This window comes from Pagrus major, chromosome 21 (assembly GCF_040436345.1).
Source record: "Pagrus major chromosome 21, Pma_NU_1.0".
In the NCBI taxonomy this organism is placed as follows: domain Eukaryota; kingdom Metazoa; phylum Chordata; class Actinopteri; order Spariformes; family Sparidae; genus Pagrus; species Pagrus major.
Genome location: NC_133235.1, coordinates 33,185,622 through 33,208,204, shown reverse-complemented (window position 1 = coordinate 33,208,204; position 22,583 = coordinate 33,185,622). Strand labels below are relative to the sequence as shown.

The window sequence follows — 22,583 nt, the reverse complement described above, 5'->3', positions numbered from 1 at the left end:
AGTGCAGCTGTCTGTGCCTCACTCACACCGCTCCTTATGTGACACATTATTGTGGCATGAAGCCTGTTTTTAAGCTTCATGGCTGTTTTCCTCTGACTTACAAACACAACTTCACTCATGTATTGTGTGATGGTGTGTGACTGCCGTCAAAACACGCTGAATGATTCTGGTGTAAACACTGATAACAAGCTGAGGATGGCGCTGTTGTTCTGCTTTTGCTGCTCAGCTGGTGGAGACGAGACGCAAAACTGCTTCAAGGATCAATTTTAAATCAAATACATCTCAGGAGGTTCAGGTGAAGCTTTTACTCCAAGTTTAGCTAAATTACAAACAACGTCCTGGTTATTAATTATTATTGATAAGTATCATTCAATAATGATTGATTGTATCAGACTTTTTACTTATTCTTACTTTTACTACTGAGTTTCTGCAGCTGGCCCCCAACTTGGAACATAACACAACATATTAAGACATGTGGGAAAGGATCATAGTGTGCGTATTTTTAACAACATCAATACAAAGACAATTTATCATTTGTCATTTTTTTGTTTTTATATAAATGTTTATAATGTGAGTAAATGATGTCATATTTACTTTATGATTCATACATTTTGTTTTTCTTTGTGAAGCATTTCGTGATTCAATCTTGAAATGTGTAACATAAATATACATTTTAGTTGATGTATAATCAGAAACTATACCAATCCATTTCATCTCGATGAAGCTATAAGAGCGAAATGACATTTTATTGGGTGATGAAAAATAAACACAGCCATCATTTAGCCAACATTCAAACTGGAGGCAGACTGATGAAGCTGCTGTGTGATCATTTTATAGCAGTTGTAGCTTCAAAGCAGCTCGCTCTGCTGTTTGTTCATGCAAACAACAGTGTCATCAGCGTAGAGTTTTACATCAACACTGACATAATTATAAAATGGGCTCAGCACTGAACCTGGTGGCACAGCCTCACCTACTGACTTGTACATAATAGCTATATGTTTCTGTTCACTTCTCTTTCTTTAGCTTTGTTGTCCTTGTTCAGCTGTATGCTTATATTCACATCTTCCTGTACATCTGTTCTTGCTGCTGTGTGAAAGTATATTGACAGCTACTTACAACCAGAGTCAAATGACTTGTAGGTGTCAACATACATGGTCCATGAAGTTGATTTTGTTTCTGACTGTTGCTCTGAAGCCAAACTGAAGTCCATAAAAACAAGGCTGTTTCTAAAACACACACTGTGATTTTTCACTTTATTGAGAATGTTACACTGAGAGAATTCAACAAAGCTGCCACACTCTGCATAATGTATAAAAAGAAAGACAAGAAGAGAAAAATACTAAAACAATCAAATATCTAGCAGACAGCTAATGATTCAGCTTCATTTTCTGTTATTATACAAGTCACAATTCAAAGTGGAAATAAACTCGAGGGGGAAAATAACACTATACCACAGAATTTATACTCAGTCACTGCAAATATATATGTGTATATATGTATTTATATATGTAGGATGACTGTATCTAACCTGTGCATAAAAAGATACATTTTACAACCAACCACAAAACATGAAAACTGACATTTGTGACTGCTGATCAAAGTGATCAATGAGATGAACTGATGAGATTTGATGTTGAGAAAAGGCGAGCAGAAAACAGTCAGTCAGCATGTGTGCAGTTGGTGGACGGTCCCTTGTTTCAGAGGCTCATCAGCCGAGAGAGTCCACAGCAGTACACCAGACTCTTCACTATCAGCACTGTGTAGAGCACACAGAGCAGCTTCACCCTGCACTGAAACTGGAAGGACACTGACAGACAGACAGACAGACAAAGTAAATTTCTTCAGAATGGTGCTATGGTCAGTGATGGTCTTTGTACTTGAAGAACTCACCTGCTTCAGGCTGAGTTTCGCTGGAGGTGGGTGATTTGCTGGATGTGGTGATGCTGCTTGTTGTCTTACTTGCAGCTGTATTAAAACATACAGTACATCCATACTGTTACACCACTGCATTAAGTCTGTTGTGTCATTCTACTTCAAATAAAGTAGGCACTGTACAAATAAGCTTTATTTAATTTGACTAAGACCTGTATTTAATTAGTAACAAGGTTTAACTGTAACATTAAGTAATAATAATAAAAACATTATTATTATTATTATTATTATTATTATTATTATTAATACTACTACTAATAATAATAAATAAAAATAATCATAATAATAATACTAGTAATGACAACATAGCAGTACATCAGAGACGTAATGATTTTCACTACAGAATTGTGTCTGTTTTTAATGCAGTGCCATCTGAGGCCTGAACATCATGGCCCTCCAGTATTGGTTTTCAGCCTTGTCCCTTGTGTACAGAGATTTTCTTACATTCTGTGAATCTGTTAATGATTTTATGTAATGGAGACAATGCCCACAGTAACATATAATTATTACTCACCTGCTTCAGGCTGCATTTCGCTGGAGGTAGGTGGTTTGCTGGATGTGGTGGTGCTGCTGCTTGTTGTCTGAACTGCAGCTGTATTCAAACATACAGTACATCCATACTGTTACACCACTGCATTAAGTCTGTTGTGTCATTCTGCTTCATATAAAGTAGGCACTGTACAAATAAGCTTTATTTCATTTGACTAAGACCTGTATTCAAATAGTAATAGGGTTTAACTGTAATATTCAGTTATAATAAAAATAACAACAATAAAAATAATAATAACACAGCAGTGTATCAGAGACCACATTTTTTATAATTATCCGATGCTTCAGTGAGTGGGGTAGATGGCAGATTAGAGTCAATTAGTCTGATTATTACTGTACAAACATGTAGCTGCAGCAGACAGAGAAGGACAAACAACTGCTGCAGCCTGCACACTGCTACTTGTACCAGTGGGTCAACATAACACATTATTACCTACTTGTGATTATGCATAAGGGAAAGTAAAAGAGGTTGCACTTCAATTAAATAGTTACACATGCCAAACAATATGTGTAACTATTTGTCCGTAGTGATCAAACATTCTAGGGAGGAGGAGGAACAGGAAACAGCAGCAGCAGTTGACCAGATAAGTTAACAGGCTTGACATTCAGATGATTCATAAACATCCTTAGCAGCTGACATAGCTTTATTATCAGGCCTGTCACTCTCTCTCTCTGACCTGAGATCCACATCGGTAACCCATCCCCCACTTTCAATGTGCAGCACAGTCAGTAGTCAGTGCTCACGGGACACAGCACCCCAAGTAGAGGCCAGAGTCAAGGCCAGAGCCAAATGACTCTTTCTTTCTTTCTTTCTTTCTTTCTTTCTTTCTTTCTTTCTTTCTTTCTTTCTGTCAAGGCAGAACATGAGTGAATGGGCGGAGCAAATTATTGGCACCCCTCCAGCATGTGGTGCTTGAGGAGAGCGCCTATATGGCCTATGCCAAGAGCCGGCCTGAGCTGCGACCTCTGAAACAGAAGAGGAGGCCAAAAGAAAATGTCAGTCCTCTGGTCCTCTGCCCTCTTTGACAGCGTCTCCACATGAAGCTGAATCACTGCTGAACACAGTCACCAAGCCTTCATTACCTTGTTCTATTTGGGCCTCCACTGTGCCCCCCTCGTGCTGGACGGAGCAGCGGTATTCATACGTGTTGAGAGCGTCCTGATCAAGTGGCAAGATGGTGGCGATGCATCCCGACTTTCTGAGCTCCAGCTGCTCTCCCTCAGCAGGGAGCCACTTCTCCTCATTCTCCTTTCGTCTGTTCCAGGAGAACCGGACCAGAGGAGGAGACATGGCTGAGGCCACACACAGCAGGGAGCTCTTCCCCTCCAGGTGGGCTCTGGATGCTGCTGGGTACACGCTCACCACGGGCTTCACTACCTGCTCTGAAGTTTGACAACAGCAACAAGCAGCACAGACACACATTGACACAGTCAACAGCAGCTTACAGCACTGCACTGCATTCAGTGTGATCCTGCAAACTACATGGACTCTGATCACTAAACTACTCATCAATACAGCACAAAGTCCAACACATAGACTGGATTCACCTGCACATCAAACACACTCATCATGTCATGTCATCATATGTTATATGGGGACAAACAACATTATGTGTTCAGCACTTCTTTCTTTCAATGTGCACATTCATCATTATTATGACGTTTACTAATAATAATATGACATCATATTTTCATACAATGGAAAATCTTCATGTGTATCATGATAAAAGACATCTTATAACAAAGGACATATTTACCCTCAAGTTTAGTACGCGCTGCCATTTTAATGTTTACAATATCCACCACATATTATAAATATTTTGAAAAAATCTTGAACTTCATGTTTTTCATAAATATTTACACTTAATACACATTAACAGATACATGTTTTCATATGATTAATGTAAAAAAAGATGTAATTTAATATAAAAGGTAAAACTTTGTTCGTTTAATGATATAAAATATGATATAATTATGAAAATGTTCTTTTGCAAAATTCAAAAGTTTCTTTAAATATTAAGTTAATATATATTCACAATAAAATACATATTTACCTTCACATGAAATACTTTTTAAAGTTATTACTACATGTCTAACATATGACAGATTTACCACCGTGTACTTTAGTCCAGCCGCTAAAGAAAAACAAGTCAGTACATCAATAATATCATAATGTTTTTTCAGTATTTTTACATTTATACACAATTACAATGATATGTTCAGATATGTCAAATATGAATAACGACTGCTTTGTAATATAATATGAAGAATGGTAAGAATTTATTGATCCTTTACAGGAACTTCACATATGATTAAATTAAATGTCTCATCTCATCTCATTATCTGCTGCTTTCTCCGTGAGGGTCGCGGGGATGTTACCCCCCTCTTATCCCCCGTGGGTTGCGGGGGTTGCTGGAGCCAATCCCAGTTACTCTATGGACGGGTTGCCAGCTCATCACCCTTTCTGATGGCAGAGGCTGCCACTTAAGGTGCCATCTGCATAATATTGTGTACGACATACTGTCGTACACAATATTATCATCAAGTGCTGCTAATACATTTACTTTTAAGTATTTGAAATTAGGTTTGACATTATTCTTTTTTGTTGTTTAAATTATACATGAAATTATTAATTAATATATTTATTATTATATATAAATTATTTAAAGGTCAATCACCATAAAAAATACATATTTCATGTGCCACTGTATAACATACTATATTATTTTATCAAATGTTTGTTACATTTTAGTATAATACGCATGTTATATTATATATATATATATATATATATATATATATATATATATATATATATATATATCATATTCAGTGTCTGTTTGTCTTCATGTATAAATATATCTCACACTAAAAGACATATGTACCATCATATAAAATACAATTGTCATGAGGTCAGTTTGACCATTTAATAAAGACTTATTAATTATCCTATACAACATATTTAAAGTTATATGTTTTTCAAATACATTTCCTTACATATATTAAATGATGTTTAATATCATATATGATGTTTTATAAAAACAAGAGATGGTGCTGAATTACTGAGAGGATCAAATACTGTATATTTGTAACATTGTCAATATCAAACTTTTTCTATATGAATCAGTTTGATCTCCTGCAGAATTAAGAAGAACTTCAGTTGTGCAGTGAGATTTAAACATCTTTTCAGGAGTTATGAACCTTTTTATGTAACAATAGCTGCATGGCTGCAAGAATTCTCTACTAATTATGAACAAACTAACATGTAAAGCCTGAAGCAGCAGAAACTCATTAAAAACACATTTTCAACTTGTTCAATAAAACAACTGAAGGAAAATGAAGCTTTATTCTTACCTGTTACAAACAGTTTAGTTCCAGAGAGAAAGGCAAGGTAGTAGTATGTAGACCACCATCCTCCCACAGTGAAACAGCGTAATACAAAAACCTGTGTGCTGTTGAACGTGTCGGCTGAGGTGAACGAGTCCAAATGATGAAGCAGGATCATATTTCAGCTCCATGATGTGTTTCTCTAATGTTCATATCAACATGACTGTCTCTTCTTTTATTGTCTTTTTAGACACACTAGCAGTGTTGCTCTATGGATGCTGATGTCTGTCGCTCCACTACTTTAGTCCACATGGATTGGACCTGGACCAAAGGATGGATGGATGGACTGACATGACATTTTCTACAGACATTCTTGGTCCCCAGAGGATGAACTTCATTCATTGACTTTGTTGATTTTGACTTTTTATCTAGCTCCACCAGCAGGTCCACCAGTTCCTGGTCCTCAGTTGGTGGCCCAGTCGACACCTGTTCCCGCTTCCTTGTCGGCGAGTCAGCAGACTTGCTCCAGAGCCGGACCAGCGGTCTTTCCTGATACCCGTCCAGACCTCCAGCTGCCGGCCTCCTGCTCTGCCTTGCAGCAGTCCTCTGTTCCTGTTCTGCAGCAACCTGTCTGAGCTGAGCTGCAGCTGTCTCCAGTTCCTGTGCTGAATCAGTCTCCTGTGGCTGCGGTTCTGTAACCTCTTGTTTTCCTGACTCTGACAGCTCCACCAGCTCCAGTGGCAGCTCCTGCCAAATCTCTCAGGGGGGCAACTGTTGTGATGATGTCTAAGGTGACTTAGGTAAATGAAGGCAGCTGATATTGTCATGACCTTCAGATCTTTGCAAACAGAGGGGGAGAGAGGACGCTGGCGCTGTCTGTTCGCCGCTTCTCCCCTCAAGCTTCAAGTTTTAGTTTTAAGTTTTAAAGGTGACATATTATGCTCATTTCTGCTTGTTGACATGGTTCCTTGATGTCTAGATGGAATGAAAGTCACATGCTTTGGTCGAAAAAAACGAAGGATTGAGCACAGCAGGGGTGTTTACACACCAGTTTCACAGCCCTGTTTTAAGCGGCTGGTTTGAGTGCCTTTCCCTTTAATGCTAATGAGCTACTGCGTGCGCCGCCCACCTCTTCCTGCCGGGCGGAAGACGTGAGGACGGCATCGCGTGACCATGGCAACGAGCTATACACATTTGCGAAGCAACTTTTCTGTGTCCATGCCTGCATATAACTGATAGTAGCACAGCAGACATGTAGCAGCTAACCCCTGTCTCCGGCTCCAAAACAAAGTAGTGATTGCTTTACTGCAGGTAACGTGCAGGTCACTGTCCTTTAGCACAACATGCTAATGAATTGTAGCTCACCGTCCGCTAACAACCGAGACATTTCACCCCGTCTCCTCTGCTTGTTCACGGAGGAACAGTACCTCACCGTCCGCTAACAACCGAGACATTTCACCCCGTCTCCTCTGCTTGTTCACGGAGGAACAGCAGCCCACCCTCCGCTAACAACCGAGACGATTTCATAGAATCTCCTCTGCTTGTTTACGGCCGAGCAGTGGTTCACCGGCCGGTTAGAAGCGACAAAATCTCAATATCCTAATTCATTTTCTCAATTCACTGTCATGTTTTAAAAGAGTGCTGATATGACAAATCGTGAATCCTACGGCCAGTAAGCCCAACGTTGATAACTTCACGTTAGCCTCATATTTACATCGACGGTTAGCGTTAGCTCATGTGCTAAACGGCCAAAGTAACACAAACTACACTGTTTTTTAAATACTTACAGTTCCATCATTGACAGTGGGTATGGATCCATCTTTTAAGGGACAATCTTGTTGCCAGTCCAGCGTCCAGTCCTGACCCTGGTTGCTGAAGCAGTCCGGCGTGAAGTGACTGGCACAGACCATAACGCTTTAGCTCACTGAAGCTGGGACGTTTCCCTGATAAATAAAATGTAGCCGCTTCGCTCTGATATCCTCTTTGATAGGGAGGCCATGTAGCGAAACAGGAGGATCAGTGCATCCGACGACAGAGCAGCAGTGCTCGGCTTTCGGGTTGTACATGGTAGCGGTGAGGCTGTCGCGTACAAGTTAAGCGAGAACGAGAAAAATGGCGGATCCTCGTCCAGGTAGCTGGCCAAGTGTGGGAGGAGATAGCCAGCGCCAGGACTGGAGTATGCAAAAGACCGGATTGTGACGTCACAATCCGGTCGAAATCCAAACGGCTCGTTTAGAGACCCAATCCCTGACTCCAGTAGTTTACGAAATATTGACTTAGTTGTCGAAAAATCATCCTTAAGGGGTGGGGAGGCACTCCGGATACGCAAATATACATACTAAAGCAAGGAAAAAGTGAGTTTTGCATAATATGTCCCCTTTAAGTCTTGAGCAAGAACTACTAAAAAAAGCTGCAATACTGACTACTCTTGCCACCAATTTCTGTGAGCAATTCATCGGTGGAACTGCCAGGTTGATGCACAGATCTTACCGACTTGGGCGATTTCTCTATCCATCCTGCGGCTGGTAGCAAGTGTCAACGAACAGGTATCGGTGGTTAGCAGGACAGCTAACCGGCCTCGGCACTCTCAATCCTGCCCGTATCTCCTGCTCTTGGCTCCCTGGAAGCCCGACACGCTTCATACTCTCCGGTCTCGACTTCACCGGCCATGTCCCTGATGTACCATCTGTGCAGAGTGACTCGCCCCCGAGTGTTTCTCCTCCTGTGTGTGCTACCTCTGTGGCTGACGGCTAACAACAGACGCGGAGCCCAAATGCCCGGCATAATGAACTTTTCTGCTGCTCAACTGATGAAGCTGGAGGAAAAGATGGCGCCAGCGTGTGCGGCGGCCGTCTGTCAGCTCTGCTTAGATTGCTGTTTGCAATAATTTTATTTAACGTTCTTTGTGAGGATGTGTCTGCTCTCGTGGTGTATGATCGCCAAGCACTTTTTGACATTAAAACATCTCAAGAGAAGTTGGTGAGGTATGAATCTGGTGATGGAACTTCAAGATGCCCACCATTCCTGGCGTCCATACCAGCCTACCTGTGTCGCTCACCTGTCTTCCTCTGGAAGAAACGCTCCAAAAGACAGAGGAAGCAGGGGGTGTTCTGGTGAGAATCAAGGCCTATCTGAGAACTGGCCAAAAAAACAATCCTCATCATCCCCCAAGTGAATTCTCTACGGCATCCTGGCCAATGGGACTTCGGTGGATCCAGCCTATTGTGCCCCGTCACTTGCCAGGGAACCAACCATGCACACCGGTGGAAACTCCTCACCCGAGGCGGAGCCGAGCGTGCTACGGTGGCGTGAACCACACGAATCTCCGGCAGCTGTCTCGTGCCACACCACCTGGACACGAGGAAATGGATCTCCAATTCGCTCTTCTTAATGCTAGATCGATTGCAAACAAGACGTTCTTGCTACATGATTTCATCACCTCACATGTACTGGATTTTATGTTCCTGACGGAGACGTGGCTGCAAGTTGGTGAGTTTGCCCCATTCTCTGAGCTTCTCCCTCCTGGCTGTCTATTCCTCAGCTCCCCACGGACCACCGGCAGAGGAGGGGGGCTAGCGTCGGTATATAAATCCGGTTTCCAATACCAGCAGTCATCATCTGACTCCTTTTCTACCTTTGAACTGCAGACATTTGTGTTGAACTTAACCTGACCTGGTGCTTTCCCATGGTCTAAAGATTCACATCACTGACATTTGTAACACTCATATGTCCGATCATTTTGCTGTTTAATTTACTGTTACTGTGCCTTCCTCTAATGTCAAACCATGCGCTCCAGCACGCCGCATGCATACTATTAACTCTTCCACAGTGTCTCAGTTTTCTGAAGCATTTAATGCCTCTGGGCTCCTCGCCTGCAAGGACCGCTGTAATATCAGTGTTAATGAGTTCATAGCTCTTTTTAATTTTACATGTAGTGACTTAATGGACCCGGTGGCACCTTTTAGATTGAAATGCTCTAAGCCGCTGACAGAACCATGGCTGAATGACACCACCCACTCTCTCAGACGCGCTGAGAGAAAGTGGAAGAAAGATCGTCTTCAAATCTCATTAGATAGTTTATCCGACTATCAGAAAGCTGTTAAAGCTGCAAAAACTAATTTTTTTCCCACTGTTGTGTCAAACAATAGCCATAAACCTCAGTTTCTTTTTAATATACCTGTAAGTCTTCTTCCATTGTATCTTCACCTGCACTCTGTGAGAAATTTCTTCAGTTTTTTAATGACAAGATCTCTGCTATCAGATCTATCCCCTCCCCTCTTACCTCTGCTCCTGCTGCTTCCTATTTCCTCAGTTAGTTTTGAGGTATTTGAGCAGGTGTCGCTCTCTCTTCTAACCAAAATACTCCAGAAGCTACGGCCATCTTCCTGTCCCCTTGATAGCATCCCACCCCGCTTTTTAAAGGATGCTTTTTGCACCTTATGGCCTTGTATTGTCGACCCGATTAATTCCTCTTTGATGTCTGGCTGTGTGCCGGCTGCTTTCAAACATGCTGTGGTGCAGCCTCTTAACAAAAAGAACAACCTTGACCCATCTGTTCTGTCGAACTTTAGACCCATTTCTAAACTTCCTTTTTTGTCAAAAGTTTTGGAAAAGGTGGTTTATGAACAGCTCCAGTCACACCTTGACCTTCATGGCATTTCTGAAAAATTCCAGTCTGGTTTTAAAATACGCCACAGCACAGAAACAGCCCTCCTTAGAGTTTTTAATGACTTGCTTTTAACTCTTGACTCTGGTAACTCAGCTGCTCTAGTGCTCCTGGACCTAACTTCTGCATTCGACACTGTAGATCACGAAATATTGTTATCACGTCTCGACCAGTGTGTAGGCCTTAAAAGCACAGCCCTCACATGGTTTAAATCTTATTTATCAGAGAGGTGTTTTTCTGTTCATATGGGTGAACACACCTCTGCCACATCCCCTCTTAACTGTGGGGTGCCCCAAGGGTCCATCTTGGGCCCTATTCTTTTTTCAATTTATATGCTTCCCCTGGGGTCCATATTTAAAAAACACAATATATCATTTCATTGTTTTGCTGATGATCTACAGATCTACCTGCCTATTCAAACCAATAGCCCTGCCTCCACCCAAGCTCTGCTGAACTGTCTCAATGATGTTCACACGTGGATGGCTTTAAATTTCCTGAATATTAACAAATCAAAAACAGTAGTAATTCTATTTGCGAATTCCAACCTTCTTGATGGTTGTAACAGCGTTATTGGTCCACTAGCCTCCTACTGTCACCCTACTGCTAGGAACCTAGGAGTTATCTTTGATTATGCTTTTGACAGACAGATAAGTTCAGTCGTCAAATCTAGCTTTTTCCAGCTAAGACTACTAAGTAAGGTGAAGCCCTATCTCCCCCTACCTGACTTTGAGAAGGCGATCCATGCATTTATCACCTGTTGTCTCGATTATTGCTTTTCTCTTTATGTTGGACTGGACCAGCAGTCTTTGAACCGCCTACAGGCTGTCCAAAATGCAGCAGCCCGATTGTTGACAGGCAAAAAAACGACCTGATCACATATCCCCTATTCTTACCTCTCTTCACTGGCTCCCTGTCCAGTTCAGGGTTAAGTTCAAAATCTTATTGTTTGTTTTTAAAAGCCTGAATGGTCTAGCCCCTCCTTATTTATCTGACCTCATTAAGCCTCACACTCCAGCTAGAGCATTGAGGTCAAGCAACCAGTTACTGCTGGTTTGCCCCAGATCAAAACTAAAGAGCAAGGGCGACAGAGCATTTTCAGTTGTGGCCCCTAATTTATGGAACAACCTACCAGTCCATATTAGAGCAGCTGAAACTCTGGAACATTTTAAATCACTTTTAAAGACCCACCTCTTCTCACTGGCCTTCAACTCACCCTGACACCCTGACCTGTTATTTTCATCTTTTAGTATAGCTTTTATTTGTTTTACCTTATCTTAGTAATTGTTCTTATTGCCCTATCTTATTGTTACTCTATGTTGATGATTTATGCTGTTTTTATCTATATTGCTAGCACTTGACTCTATGTATGTTGTGCAGCACTTTGGGCAACTAAGGTTGTTTTTAAAAGTGCTATATAAATAAATTTTGAGTTGAGTTGAGTTGAGTTGAAGCTAAACTACCACAATACTCCTGCCTGTATGTCGGTCATAAAAGAACTTGGTCTCCTACGTCGGCTCCGGTACATCCACAGAAGCTCTCGAAGAAAATTTGTTTTCTCCCGGTCTGATGACGCCATTCCCTCCATCTGGTCAGCTGTGCGCCCTGTCGCATCTCTCCCTCGTCATCAGAGCGCTGTCACTCCATGGATTAGTAGCAGTGACACTGGAGCGGCTGCAACAGTGCCACGCATTGACACAGTCAGTAAGCGCGGGGTGAATTTCAGTCTACTTAAACGAGTACAGGGACTCACTACTTCATCCAACATTAAAATCAAACTTTTCAATGTCCAATCCCTCACAAATAAATCATGACTCATACATGATCACATACGGGACAAGTGTTTGGATATAATGTGCCTAACAGAAACCTGGCATCAACCAGATGTATTTTCTGTTTTAAATGAGACCTGTCCTCCTGGCTACTGATTTCTCCAACAAGCCCGCAGCTCTGGTCGTGGTGGTGGCTTGACTGTCATCTACCGCAATCACTTGGTCCTGTCTCCCCTGCCCCTCCCTGAACTGTCCTCTTTTGAATGTCTTGCATTCAATAGCAAGCATCCTCTCTCCATGACTGTTCTTTTAATCTACCGCCCGCCTAAACCAAATCCACATTTCATCCCAGAGATGTACAATCTTCTTTCCACCTTCTGTTCAACTTCCCCCAACATCATAATTCTTGGAGATTTTAACATCCATGTCAACACCCCCTCCTGCCACCTTGCCTCAGAGTTCCTACAGCTACTGGACTGTTTAAACCTCAGGCAACATGTTGACTCTCCCACACACATCAAGGGGAACATCTTGGATCTTGTTATCACTGACTCTGCCCCTGTAAGTGCACCTTCTGTGTATGATATGGGTGTGTCTGACCATAAGGTAATCTCTGTGGAGTTACATTTTCTGTCATCATATATTAAGCCCAAACGTGAAATATGTTTCAGAAACCTGAAAAACATTGACACAAAAAATTTGGCTTCCGACCTCAAATACCTCCACCTTGTGCCTATGTCATCAGTCACTGAAACTGTGGACTTCTACAATACAACCCTGAGAAACATTCTGGATTTCCATGCACCCATCAAAGTCAGGACAGCAACATTCTCCTGCTCTGCTCCCTGGTATACAGGTGAGCTGCGGAAAATGAAGGCAGCTGGACGTGCCCTTGAGCGCCGATACAAGGCTTCTGGACTTACTGTCCACAAGCTGGTGTATCGGGACCACCAAAAGACTTACTCCAAGTCCCTTAAAGACGCTCGGTCACAGTTCTACTCTAACATCATCCAAAGCAGTCCTGGAAATTCCAAGCAATTGTTCTCCACTATAAGTCACCTCCTTCAACCTCAAAACCCTCCACTTACAGGAATTACAGAAGATCACTGCAATAACTTCATGGACTTTTTCACAACCAAAATTGATACTATTCGCTCATCCCTCTCCGTTCCTTCCCCCTTGTCTGTTCCAGCTGCCAACCCTCAGACTGATATCACGTCGCCCCTCTGCTCCTTTCCAGAAATCACTCAACTTGAGGTGCAAGACACCATTAAAGGGATGAAACCCTCCACTTGTGCCCTCGACCCCTTTCCCACTGCCCTGGTGAAATTGCACAGCTCTACCCTCTGTCCTCTGATTACCACAGTTATAAACCAATCTCTTCAGACTGGCCATATACCATCTGCACTAAAAACATCCATTATCAAACCACTTCTCAAGAAACCCACCCTTGACCCTCAGGTACTTGCAAGCTACAGGCCCATATCCAATTTGCCATTTCTCTCCAAACTTCTTGAGAAAGTAGTTGCCGGCCACCTACAGGATCACCTCCAACACAGCATCTTTGAAAAGTTTCAATCTGGCTTCCGCTCCACCCACAGCACGGAAACCGCTTTATTGAGAGTCACAAATGACCTGCTGATGACTGCTGATTCAGGTTCACCATCCCTCCTCATCCTCCTCGACCTGCAGCATTTGATACGGTCGAACATCACATACTGCTCCAGCGTCTACATGACTCTGTTGGCCTCAGAGGCACAGCATTGAGCTGGTTTGAGTCCTACCTCACTGGCAGGTCAAAATACGTTGCCATGGGAGGATCAAGGTCTCGCTCACATGCTGTTGGCTGTGGGGTTCCACAAGGGTCGGTGCTTGGACCCATCCTGTTTATTCTCTACATGCTTCCCCTCGGTAAAGTCATCAGAAGCTTTGGGATATCTTTTCACTGCTACGCAGATGACACACAATTATACATTAGAACGGACACTCATTCACCACCATCAGCAGCATCACCTCTCTCCATCACTGCATGTCTGGAGGAGATAAGGGCGTGGATGAGACATAATTTTCTCCAGCTGAACAGCTCGAAAACTGAAGCCATCCTCATTGGTTCCCCTCATCAGATTCGAAACTCCTCCATAACCTGCATTACTTTCTCTGGCAAGGACATCCCTCTATCATCAACAGTCACTAACCTTGGTGTCAGGTTTGACCCCCAGCTAACCTTTGAGGCCCACATCAATCACCTCTGCAAAATATCATTTTTCCACCTAAGGAATATAGCCAGACTTCGTCCCACACTCACCTTAAGAGATGCAGAGAAGCTTGTCCACGCCTTTGTCTCCTCCAGACTTGATTACTGTAACGCACTTCTCAGCAGGATTCCCAGCAAGAGCATACAGAAATTACAACACATTCAAAACAGCGCCGCTAGAATCCTGCTGAGAGTATGCAGATATGAGCATATTACAACCATTTTTCACTCACTACACTGGCGACCCATCTCCACTCGGATCGACTACAAAGTCTCCCTCCTCACATTCCAGTGCATCCATGGCAATGCCCCCCAGTACCTCAAAGAACTCCTCACCCCCCAGACCTCAGCACGCTCACTCCGCTCCACCAACAGCCACAGACTTCTCCCCCAAGGACTAAGCGCGGCAGTCGGGGAGGACTAACAGCTAAGCTAAAAGCTAACCCCTATAAAACGCCACTTGCTTGGGATATGTTCACAGCAGCTGCCACTTACAACGATCACATCAACATAAATGAGTATGCCATGTCTGTGTCAGCCTACATCAACAAATGCAGGATGTCAGCGCTAGCAAATCCATCACCACCCGGGCCAACCAAAAATCCTGGATGACTGATGAAGTACGCAAAATGCTAAAGGCACGGAACTCAGCCTTGAAGTCTGGCGACGAGATGGCACTGAGAACAGCAAGAGTTTGGATGAACATTACACAGTGATCATCAACAGATGGGTCGCCATTCATGAGTTCACCCTCAATACACCTTTAGATGTAAAGGTAACTACATCTTAGAGCCAAATAAAGGACAGTGGCACTGGGCCTGATAACGTGCAATTAATAAAACTGTAATGTAATAAATTACATTTATTATTATCTTTTTTTTTGTGGCTCAAGGAGGGCGACGCCCTCTCACCCTCTATTGGCCGGCCGCCCCTGTAGAGATCCCTCCTTTACCACCGGTCCCACCAGTCCTCTAGAGCTGCTCCACCAGCACCACGGGCCTTCAGGGTCGTCCTGCAGAGCGGCTCCACTAGTCTGGTTGTTTCCCAGCCCAGCCTCCAGTGTGGCTCCATCTGTGTGGCCAGCGTCCCGGCCTTCACCCTCCAGACCTCCTCTGTCCATTGTCCTGAGGTCTACAGCTCCACATGTGTCCTGCCCCGAGGCAGCCCACCTGAGGTCTCTTTCCCCTCCTCACCAGCCTCCAGACGATCTGCCTGAGACCTCGACTCTTCTGCCTTGTTTTGTTCCTCGTGAAGTTAATTTGTGTTGATTATAACTTTCTGTGTGTCCCTTGTCTGCATCTGGCTCCTCTACTCTCCACTAAGAACATCAGTGTGACAGAAACTTGAATTCAGAAGGTGTACAGTTGTGTTTTTCTGTTTGTGAGGAGAAAAGGTGTCAAAATATTTTCTATCTGGACATTTTGTGAGTTTATTTTGTTGACTTATCAGGCTGAGGAGCAAACCTGCCTTCACATACATGTCAACATGTCCCAGCTGAGATGATATGAGAGCTAGCTGGTTAGCATGCTAGAGCTCAATTTACATTCACAGAAATCTTTATTTTAAAAATATTTGAATTGTTTTCAGAGTTTTTGTTTTTGTTTGTACTTGAATGTATTTTTCCATTTAAAGCTGACTTTGCACTACCCTGTCAGGTTCTGGAGCCAGGAGCCACTGTGGTGTTCAGCAGCACAGACAAGAGTTGTTATTGTGAGCCAATAAAGTTCTATCAGGTCAGAACCACAATCCAGAACCTGCTTTGTTAGCACACATCAGAAACACAGCGCAGAGTCCCAGGGGGTGTAGAGGGAGGCAGTGGGTGCAGAAGGAGTGGGTTACAAAATCATTGTAATGTCCCTGTGATTTGTAACAGAGTGAATGGTGTCTCTGTCTCAGCCACTCCGCCCTCCTGTCACTTGTCTCTGCATTATGTAACTGTGGTGAGCGGGGAGCATCACAGTGTGTAACTCTTTACAGCAGCACATCACACACAGCACCATATCAGTGACTTTAGTCCAACTGGATCATATTTTATGGAGAAAATGTTTTGTGGTTTTCCCTCTGATGTCCTCCGGCTGCTCTGCCTCCACCTGATGCTAACGTTAGCTACGACTTAGCTCTGCTAGCTGACTCTGCTCGGAGCACCGCCGGGGAGTGTTGGTGTTTACACCGCTGTCACAGCAGCTTCAGACTGCCAGGAGGAGGGTTTTAGGTCCGGGGCCGGAACGGGCAACAGAACCGGGCTCAGCAGCCTCCATGGACATCATGACAAAGGTGAAGAGACAGAAGAGGACGCTGACAGGAAATTAAGAGCAGAGACAGAGACAGTGACCAAGCAAGAGACAAAAGACAAAAGACAGAGTCTCAGACTGGCTTTTAGTGGTCAGAGACAGCTTCACTGAATAAAAGTCTGCAGACAGACGCAGAGCTGTGTTGTGTGAAGTACTTCAATCTTTGAGTGCGACAAAAAAGGCCTGAGTGTTTTGTTTGTAGTTAAAATGTAACGTTTCATTACATCTGACAAATTGTTACAGAAACCTGGAATTTGTATTTACACAGTTGTGTTGGCAAATCGCACAAAATACACATTTCTACATATTGTTGCTGTAACGCAGGTTACAGATGATGATCTTCTGGACCTTTGCTTGAAGAAGTTTTCTCTGACTCTCTCTGGACCATTTTTCCTCTGAATCCTGCCATTCTGTCAGTTTGACAGGATTCTGAATGCTCTCTGTTCAAACTTGGGTCGCTCAGTTATTCTAGAAGCAGTTTTTGTTACATTTATAGAAAATCTGTGAACATCCCGACAGTAATCAATAAATCAAACGCTCTGACAAATAACAGAAAATAAATCCAGTATCTGTGGCTGCTGCAGGCTCTAATAAGCCCGTCCAATGGTTCTGTTTGACCCGTATGAAATGATTGGACAGGCTACCTGTCTGTCTACATTCGTACCTGTCTGTCTGCTCGCACTCTGACCTTTGCACTCTGCATCACTGCGTATGACCGGAGTCTTCCACAGGGCGAGGTGATGTTTGCTAAAGCTGTTAGCGAGCTAGTGGCACAAGAATGGCAGAGAAAGTGCAGCCAAAGTTCCCAATGCTAACATGCTAGCTGGACAGCTTGTTTGTTGTTCGCGTTCATGATGATAATGTCAGCTGTTCTCTTATGTGAGTGAGACATGCAGACGCGGATTAATGCACAGGCTTCCCTAGCCTAGGGGCCCCACGTGTGGAGGGGCCGTGGCGTCACAGCCGTGGGGGACTGTTAAAACAAGGTGATTTCATCCCCCCGACTTTCTCCTAAGGTATTAAACCGTCTGCCCGCCCTCACGGTGTACCAGCGTACTAAAATGGAGCGCACCTCAGTCCCCCATACATGAAAACCCATTGGCCAAGTAAGATTGATTGACAGCCATCAAGCCAATCACAGCTATCTGACCAAACCCACTAGTCCCGCCCCCCGGGAAAGTAAACACGTACATGCTGACACGGAGCTGCCGCAGACAGCGAACAGAGCAGAGGTGTGAAACGGTTATTTAACTAGTTAATAATGTAGGATTTTGTCTGTAAATAACTAAACTATGTCTTGCTTTGTGGCATGTCCGCTAATATTAAGCAAACCAGGTGGCAAACAAAGTTAATACAAGCCAGGTAAAGTTAATGGTAACTGTTTTCTAGAGACATCCACTGATTTTGATATTATTCAACATTATCATTATTCTTTTTGTTAGGAATGCCAAACAGGAAGAGGCAGCAGAAGATTGACTTCTTTTTCAAGTCAAGTTGTCATTTAATTGGAGTTATGTGACAGGAGGGAAACAGAAAGCTAGCTTTCAATCCATAAATGCACTAATTCAATTTTATGGTAGTACATTCATATTCTTGCATTGATGCCATGTAGGTGTTCATTTACGGAACTTAAAGCTATTTGTTGGAGCTTAAAACCTTCTTTTCAATGAAGAAAATCTCCTACATCAGCTCATCCCTGTTACTGCTCTCAGAAACTAGAAAAGAATAGAAATGAGGGCAATGAAATGCAATAAAACTATTAAAATCTTAAATAATAAGATGAATAAAATAATATACAATAAAGGCTAGGATGAAAGATTAGTTAAAACAGATTAGAACAACAAAATATATGTAAAATAATTAATAAAAAGCAGATAAAAGAACAACAAAAGAATTGAATGTTTCCTAATCAAAATCAAGGCTGTTTGTTCTAAGTTTACATGTTCAGGAATATTAACATTGAGTTCTTTATGTAGGATGTTTCTGAGGAAGGGAAGTTCAGGAGTCAGGACAAAGGAGAGCTTGGAGAAGATGAGGGAGAGAACAGGAGAGAAGTTGGAGATAACACAAGAGAAGAGGGAGGAACACAGTGTTCTTGCCAATTTGACTCACTCACACTTGTTCTTTAATAAGACATATACATTAATTTCTTAATACCATGGTATGTGATTGCTTGTGAATATATAATATCTTAGGTTAAAGAGCGTTGTGCTATAATGTACATTTTGATTGCAATATTATTGGCATATCCTAGTGAAGAAAATCTAGAAATGCATCACATTAGTTTTGGAGACTGAAACAGGGGCCAAAGGTGGTTGCAGTGCTCATGTGCTACCCCAGAACCTCCCCACATTTAAAATTGCTGCTCCACCCCTGTGGAGGGGTCCTTGAATTGGTCAGATTATTTTTTTGAAATTTAAATGCACTTGTATAATTATGGTACTTGTACAATAATGGAAAAATTCATTGACCTCTATTGGTCCATGGGGTAATAAACAGACAAAACAGCACTGATTGGGCAGACATGGGTCACGTCATCCAATCAAGCTCATCGATTCGATTTGACCTACCTGTGTGCTAACTGGAGTGTGTGTGGATCATGTTTGCCAAATATTCTCCTGCACTGTTACACATGGTGCAAAATTAAAATTTTTCTGGGAGAGCATGATGCATAAGGGGGGGCCCCACATAAAAAATAGCCTAGGGGCCCATGACTACCTTAATCCTCCTCTGGAGAGGTGGTTGGGTATGGTCAGTGATGACGATGTGCTGCGTTCACTGTCCACAGCCTCTGAGCCTGCTCTTCAGCAGCTTGATAACTCAGGAACACAAAGCACACAGCCCCTGAGCCACAGAGCGATGAGCAGCAGCGGCAGTGACAGACTGTCGTTCAGCCGCTAAACAAGTAGCACAAAGCACACGCACAGACCCCCTGAGCCAATAACAGAGCTGCTGCGGCAGCAACGCACTCCTGTAGCGGCTAACGTTAGCATAAAGCACACAGCTGAGAAAGTGTGGCTCTTACCGACCCCAACTTTAATACATATTGTTCAAACTACCATTGACTTGTACATGTTTGTCCGTCTGGCCTCTCCGGACACAAAGAGTACAGAAGTGGATTGAGTCTCTGTGTCAATCTGTCAAACGAGGCGATGCTGATCAAATCTAAACACAGATTCTGTTCCTGCATCAACTGTTTCTCACCTCAAATGTTTTCACAAACACATTTTAGTAGCAGATCCTTTGTTACCAGCCTGACACCATTTTGTTTCCTGTTTCAGAACTGACGAGCCAAAACCAAGCCCCGCCCACCTCGCAGTGATTTTATTGGTCCAGTGCAGCGCAGTGCATTCTGGGAGTTGTAGGTTTTCTACCTTTTCAGCAAGAGCAGTGAAACACTTCTTAAACATGTGACCTTTGTGGCCATGTTTGTTTGTTTGTTTGTTTGTTTGTTTGTTTGTTGTCGGCCCTTGATGACACAAAGTCATGTCAGCCTCTGTTCATATAAAATCTTGATTTGTGCAGCTTTAAATGTTACAAAGTGTTTCATTCTTTAAAGTTTCAGTCAGTTGATTAAAAATCAAGTCATTAACTTTCCAGATGCTGAAGTGTCGGTCTGGAGACACTTTTGTCCTGATGGTGGCGCTAGAGGAAAGGTCAGGAGGTCACCATAAATGTTAGGGTTCATCCTCTGGGAAGCAGAAACATCCACAGGAAACTGATGGAAATGTGTCCAACAAGACGAGCGTCCTAATAAGCCGCTGCTAGAAGGACAAAGTCCTGAGCTGACGTGTGTCCAAGATTTGTCTTTTAAAATGTAATAAAGTGAAATGATGTGGTGAAATCTGCTGAAAGGTGTTAAACAACAAGTGCTGCTGGAAGTGTTTTCATTCAGAGACATTAGTGTTGTGAGGGACGGATGGACTTTATTCAGCAGCAGGACGTTGGGCTGTAAACATTTGATTATGTTTGAGATCATTTCATTGAAATATTCTGAAGTATGTTTGTTGTTTTACTGATTCATCTGGATTATGTTTGAGTTTGTCATTGAATTATTTTCCTCTTTATTTTATCATTGTGTTTGTGTTTGTGTCCTTTTTCCTCACTGTGTGAAACAACAATAAACCTGCTGGAATATCTGATCAAAATATAAATAAATATAATATGAAATAAATCCCTCAGTTCAGTGTGTTTGTGACTGTGGCTGAGATGGAGGTGAAATATGTGAACCTGGGCTGTGGTTTACTGCTCTCTTCCTGTCACAAACATTGTTTGACGTCTGTTCATCTGTTGGTTTTTGTTCAGGCTGCTCGCATCATTTCTCACTGTGGGCGACACTCTTCTGACAGTAGCAGTAGTAGGTGGCTGAATGAAGGAGTTTAACTTTCTGGATCTTCAACTGACAGCCGTTCTGATTCTTCACAACTGAGAAATCATTTTTCTGAGGATGATTGTCCCTGTGCTCTATGTTACAACTGTTCTTGTCAAAATACAGAATCCTTGTGAATGTTCCTGTGTCTTTCTTCTGGTACCACTCTGGATGAAAACGACTGTTGTATCTACACTGGTCAGTTCGACAGCTGAAGGAGACGTCTCCATCAACTCTCCTGGTCAATGTTAAATCGTCCTGAATCAGCTGTGCTGCCATGGCAACCAGCGCTGTAGAGAAGCAGACAGATAGATGAAGGTCAGTGTGACAGTGTTTGTTCCAGGTGGACTTTGTTGGCTCCTGATTGGCTGGAAACACTCACCTGAACACAGACAGCACAGAGCAGCAGCTGGGATGAAAAGCATTTTGTGCAGTGGTGTTTCCTCTGGTGAACCTGGGGAGAAGTGGCGCTCTGACGCAGCTGAGGCCAAACGAGGACGAGCTGCGAGATCAGACGAGGGCCACGTGGTTTCTAACAGGTCCTCAGAGCTCCCATCAGCCCCTGCGGCGCACAGATAAGGCCGCTGTCTGACAAAAGGCCTTTTTCACAGCACACATTTTGACTTGTCATAGAAGGAAAAGCACAAGTGTTACTAATAACATTAACGATGACTCAGCTCTGTTCAAGTGTCCCAGTCAGCCATGATGGTGTGACAGTGAGCCAACAGGAACAAAACCAGGACCCTGAACTGAAGCAGCTAAATGGAATTCAGCCATCAGGATTTTATTATTAACACCAGAAAAAGGTCTCATTTCAAAAAGATTACAAATATTATCATGAGAGTTGTCTGATGTCACTGTTTTTGTACACTGTGAATAATTTTAGGTTTATTTTTGGTGTAATTTTATTGTGAAACAGTTTGAAGCTGGTGTACAATCTGAATATTTTAGTTTAGGTTTAATCTGAAAATCTTTGGTACAATCTGAATGTTTGAACTGAAGTTCGTTATAACTTCCTTTGATACAAAACAGCTTTTGTTAAATTGACGAATAGTATCATGAAGTACTATCTCTAGTGCTCATTTTTCAGTTTATTTTAGTTCATTTAATTCAGAATAAAAAGACAAACAGCAGCTGATTTACTGATTTAATGTTTTCTGTAAATGTTTTCTCAGATGAAGCTCTAGTGAAAGTTCAACCAGTGAAAGCAGGTCATTGCTGTCCTCCAGCCGTTGCTGACCAGCAAAAAAAGTTTAGTTTCATCTTCAAATTTCACTGTTATTTTAATCACCTCACTTAATTTTTTCCGTGTCATCCTCTATATTATGTTTCATCTCCTCACAGATTAAACCATTTCATTCATTTGGTGGATTTTTCTTGCTGCTGTTCAGACGCCCCTCAATAAGATAAAATCTCTCTGTAGACT

General features: G+C 42.7%; 1 protein-coding gene across 1 annotated transcript; it reads right to left on the bottom strand.

The window, feature by feature from the left end:
- Positions 1–1,223: 1,223 nt before the first annotated feature.
- Positions 1,224–21,436, bottom strand: LOC141017110 (immunoglobulin lambda-1 light chain-like). Its single transcript, XM_073491727.1, has 6 exons — positions 21,127–21,436; positions 5,836–5,895; positions 3,565–3,864; positions 2,447–2,524; positions 1,891–1,965; positions 1,224–1,807 (listed from the first exon to the last, which is right to left on the bottom strand). Exons 1-6 carry the CDS (start codon positions 21,434–21,436, stop codon positions 1,698–1,700), a joined length of 933 nt encoding a protein of 310 aa, XP_073347828.1. The 3' UTR covers positions 1,224–1,697.
- Between the last annotated feature and the right edge of the window lie 1,147 nt (positions 21,437–22,583).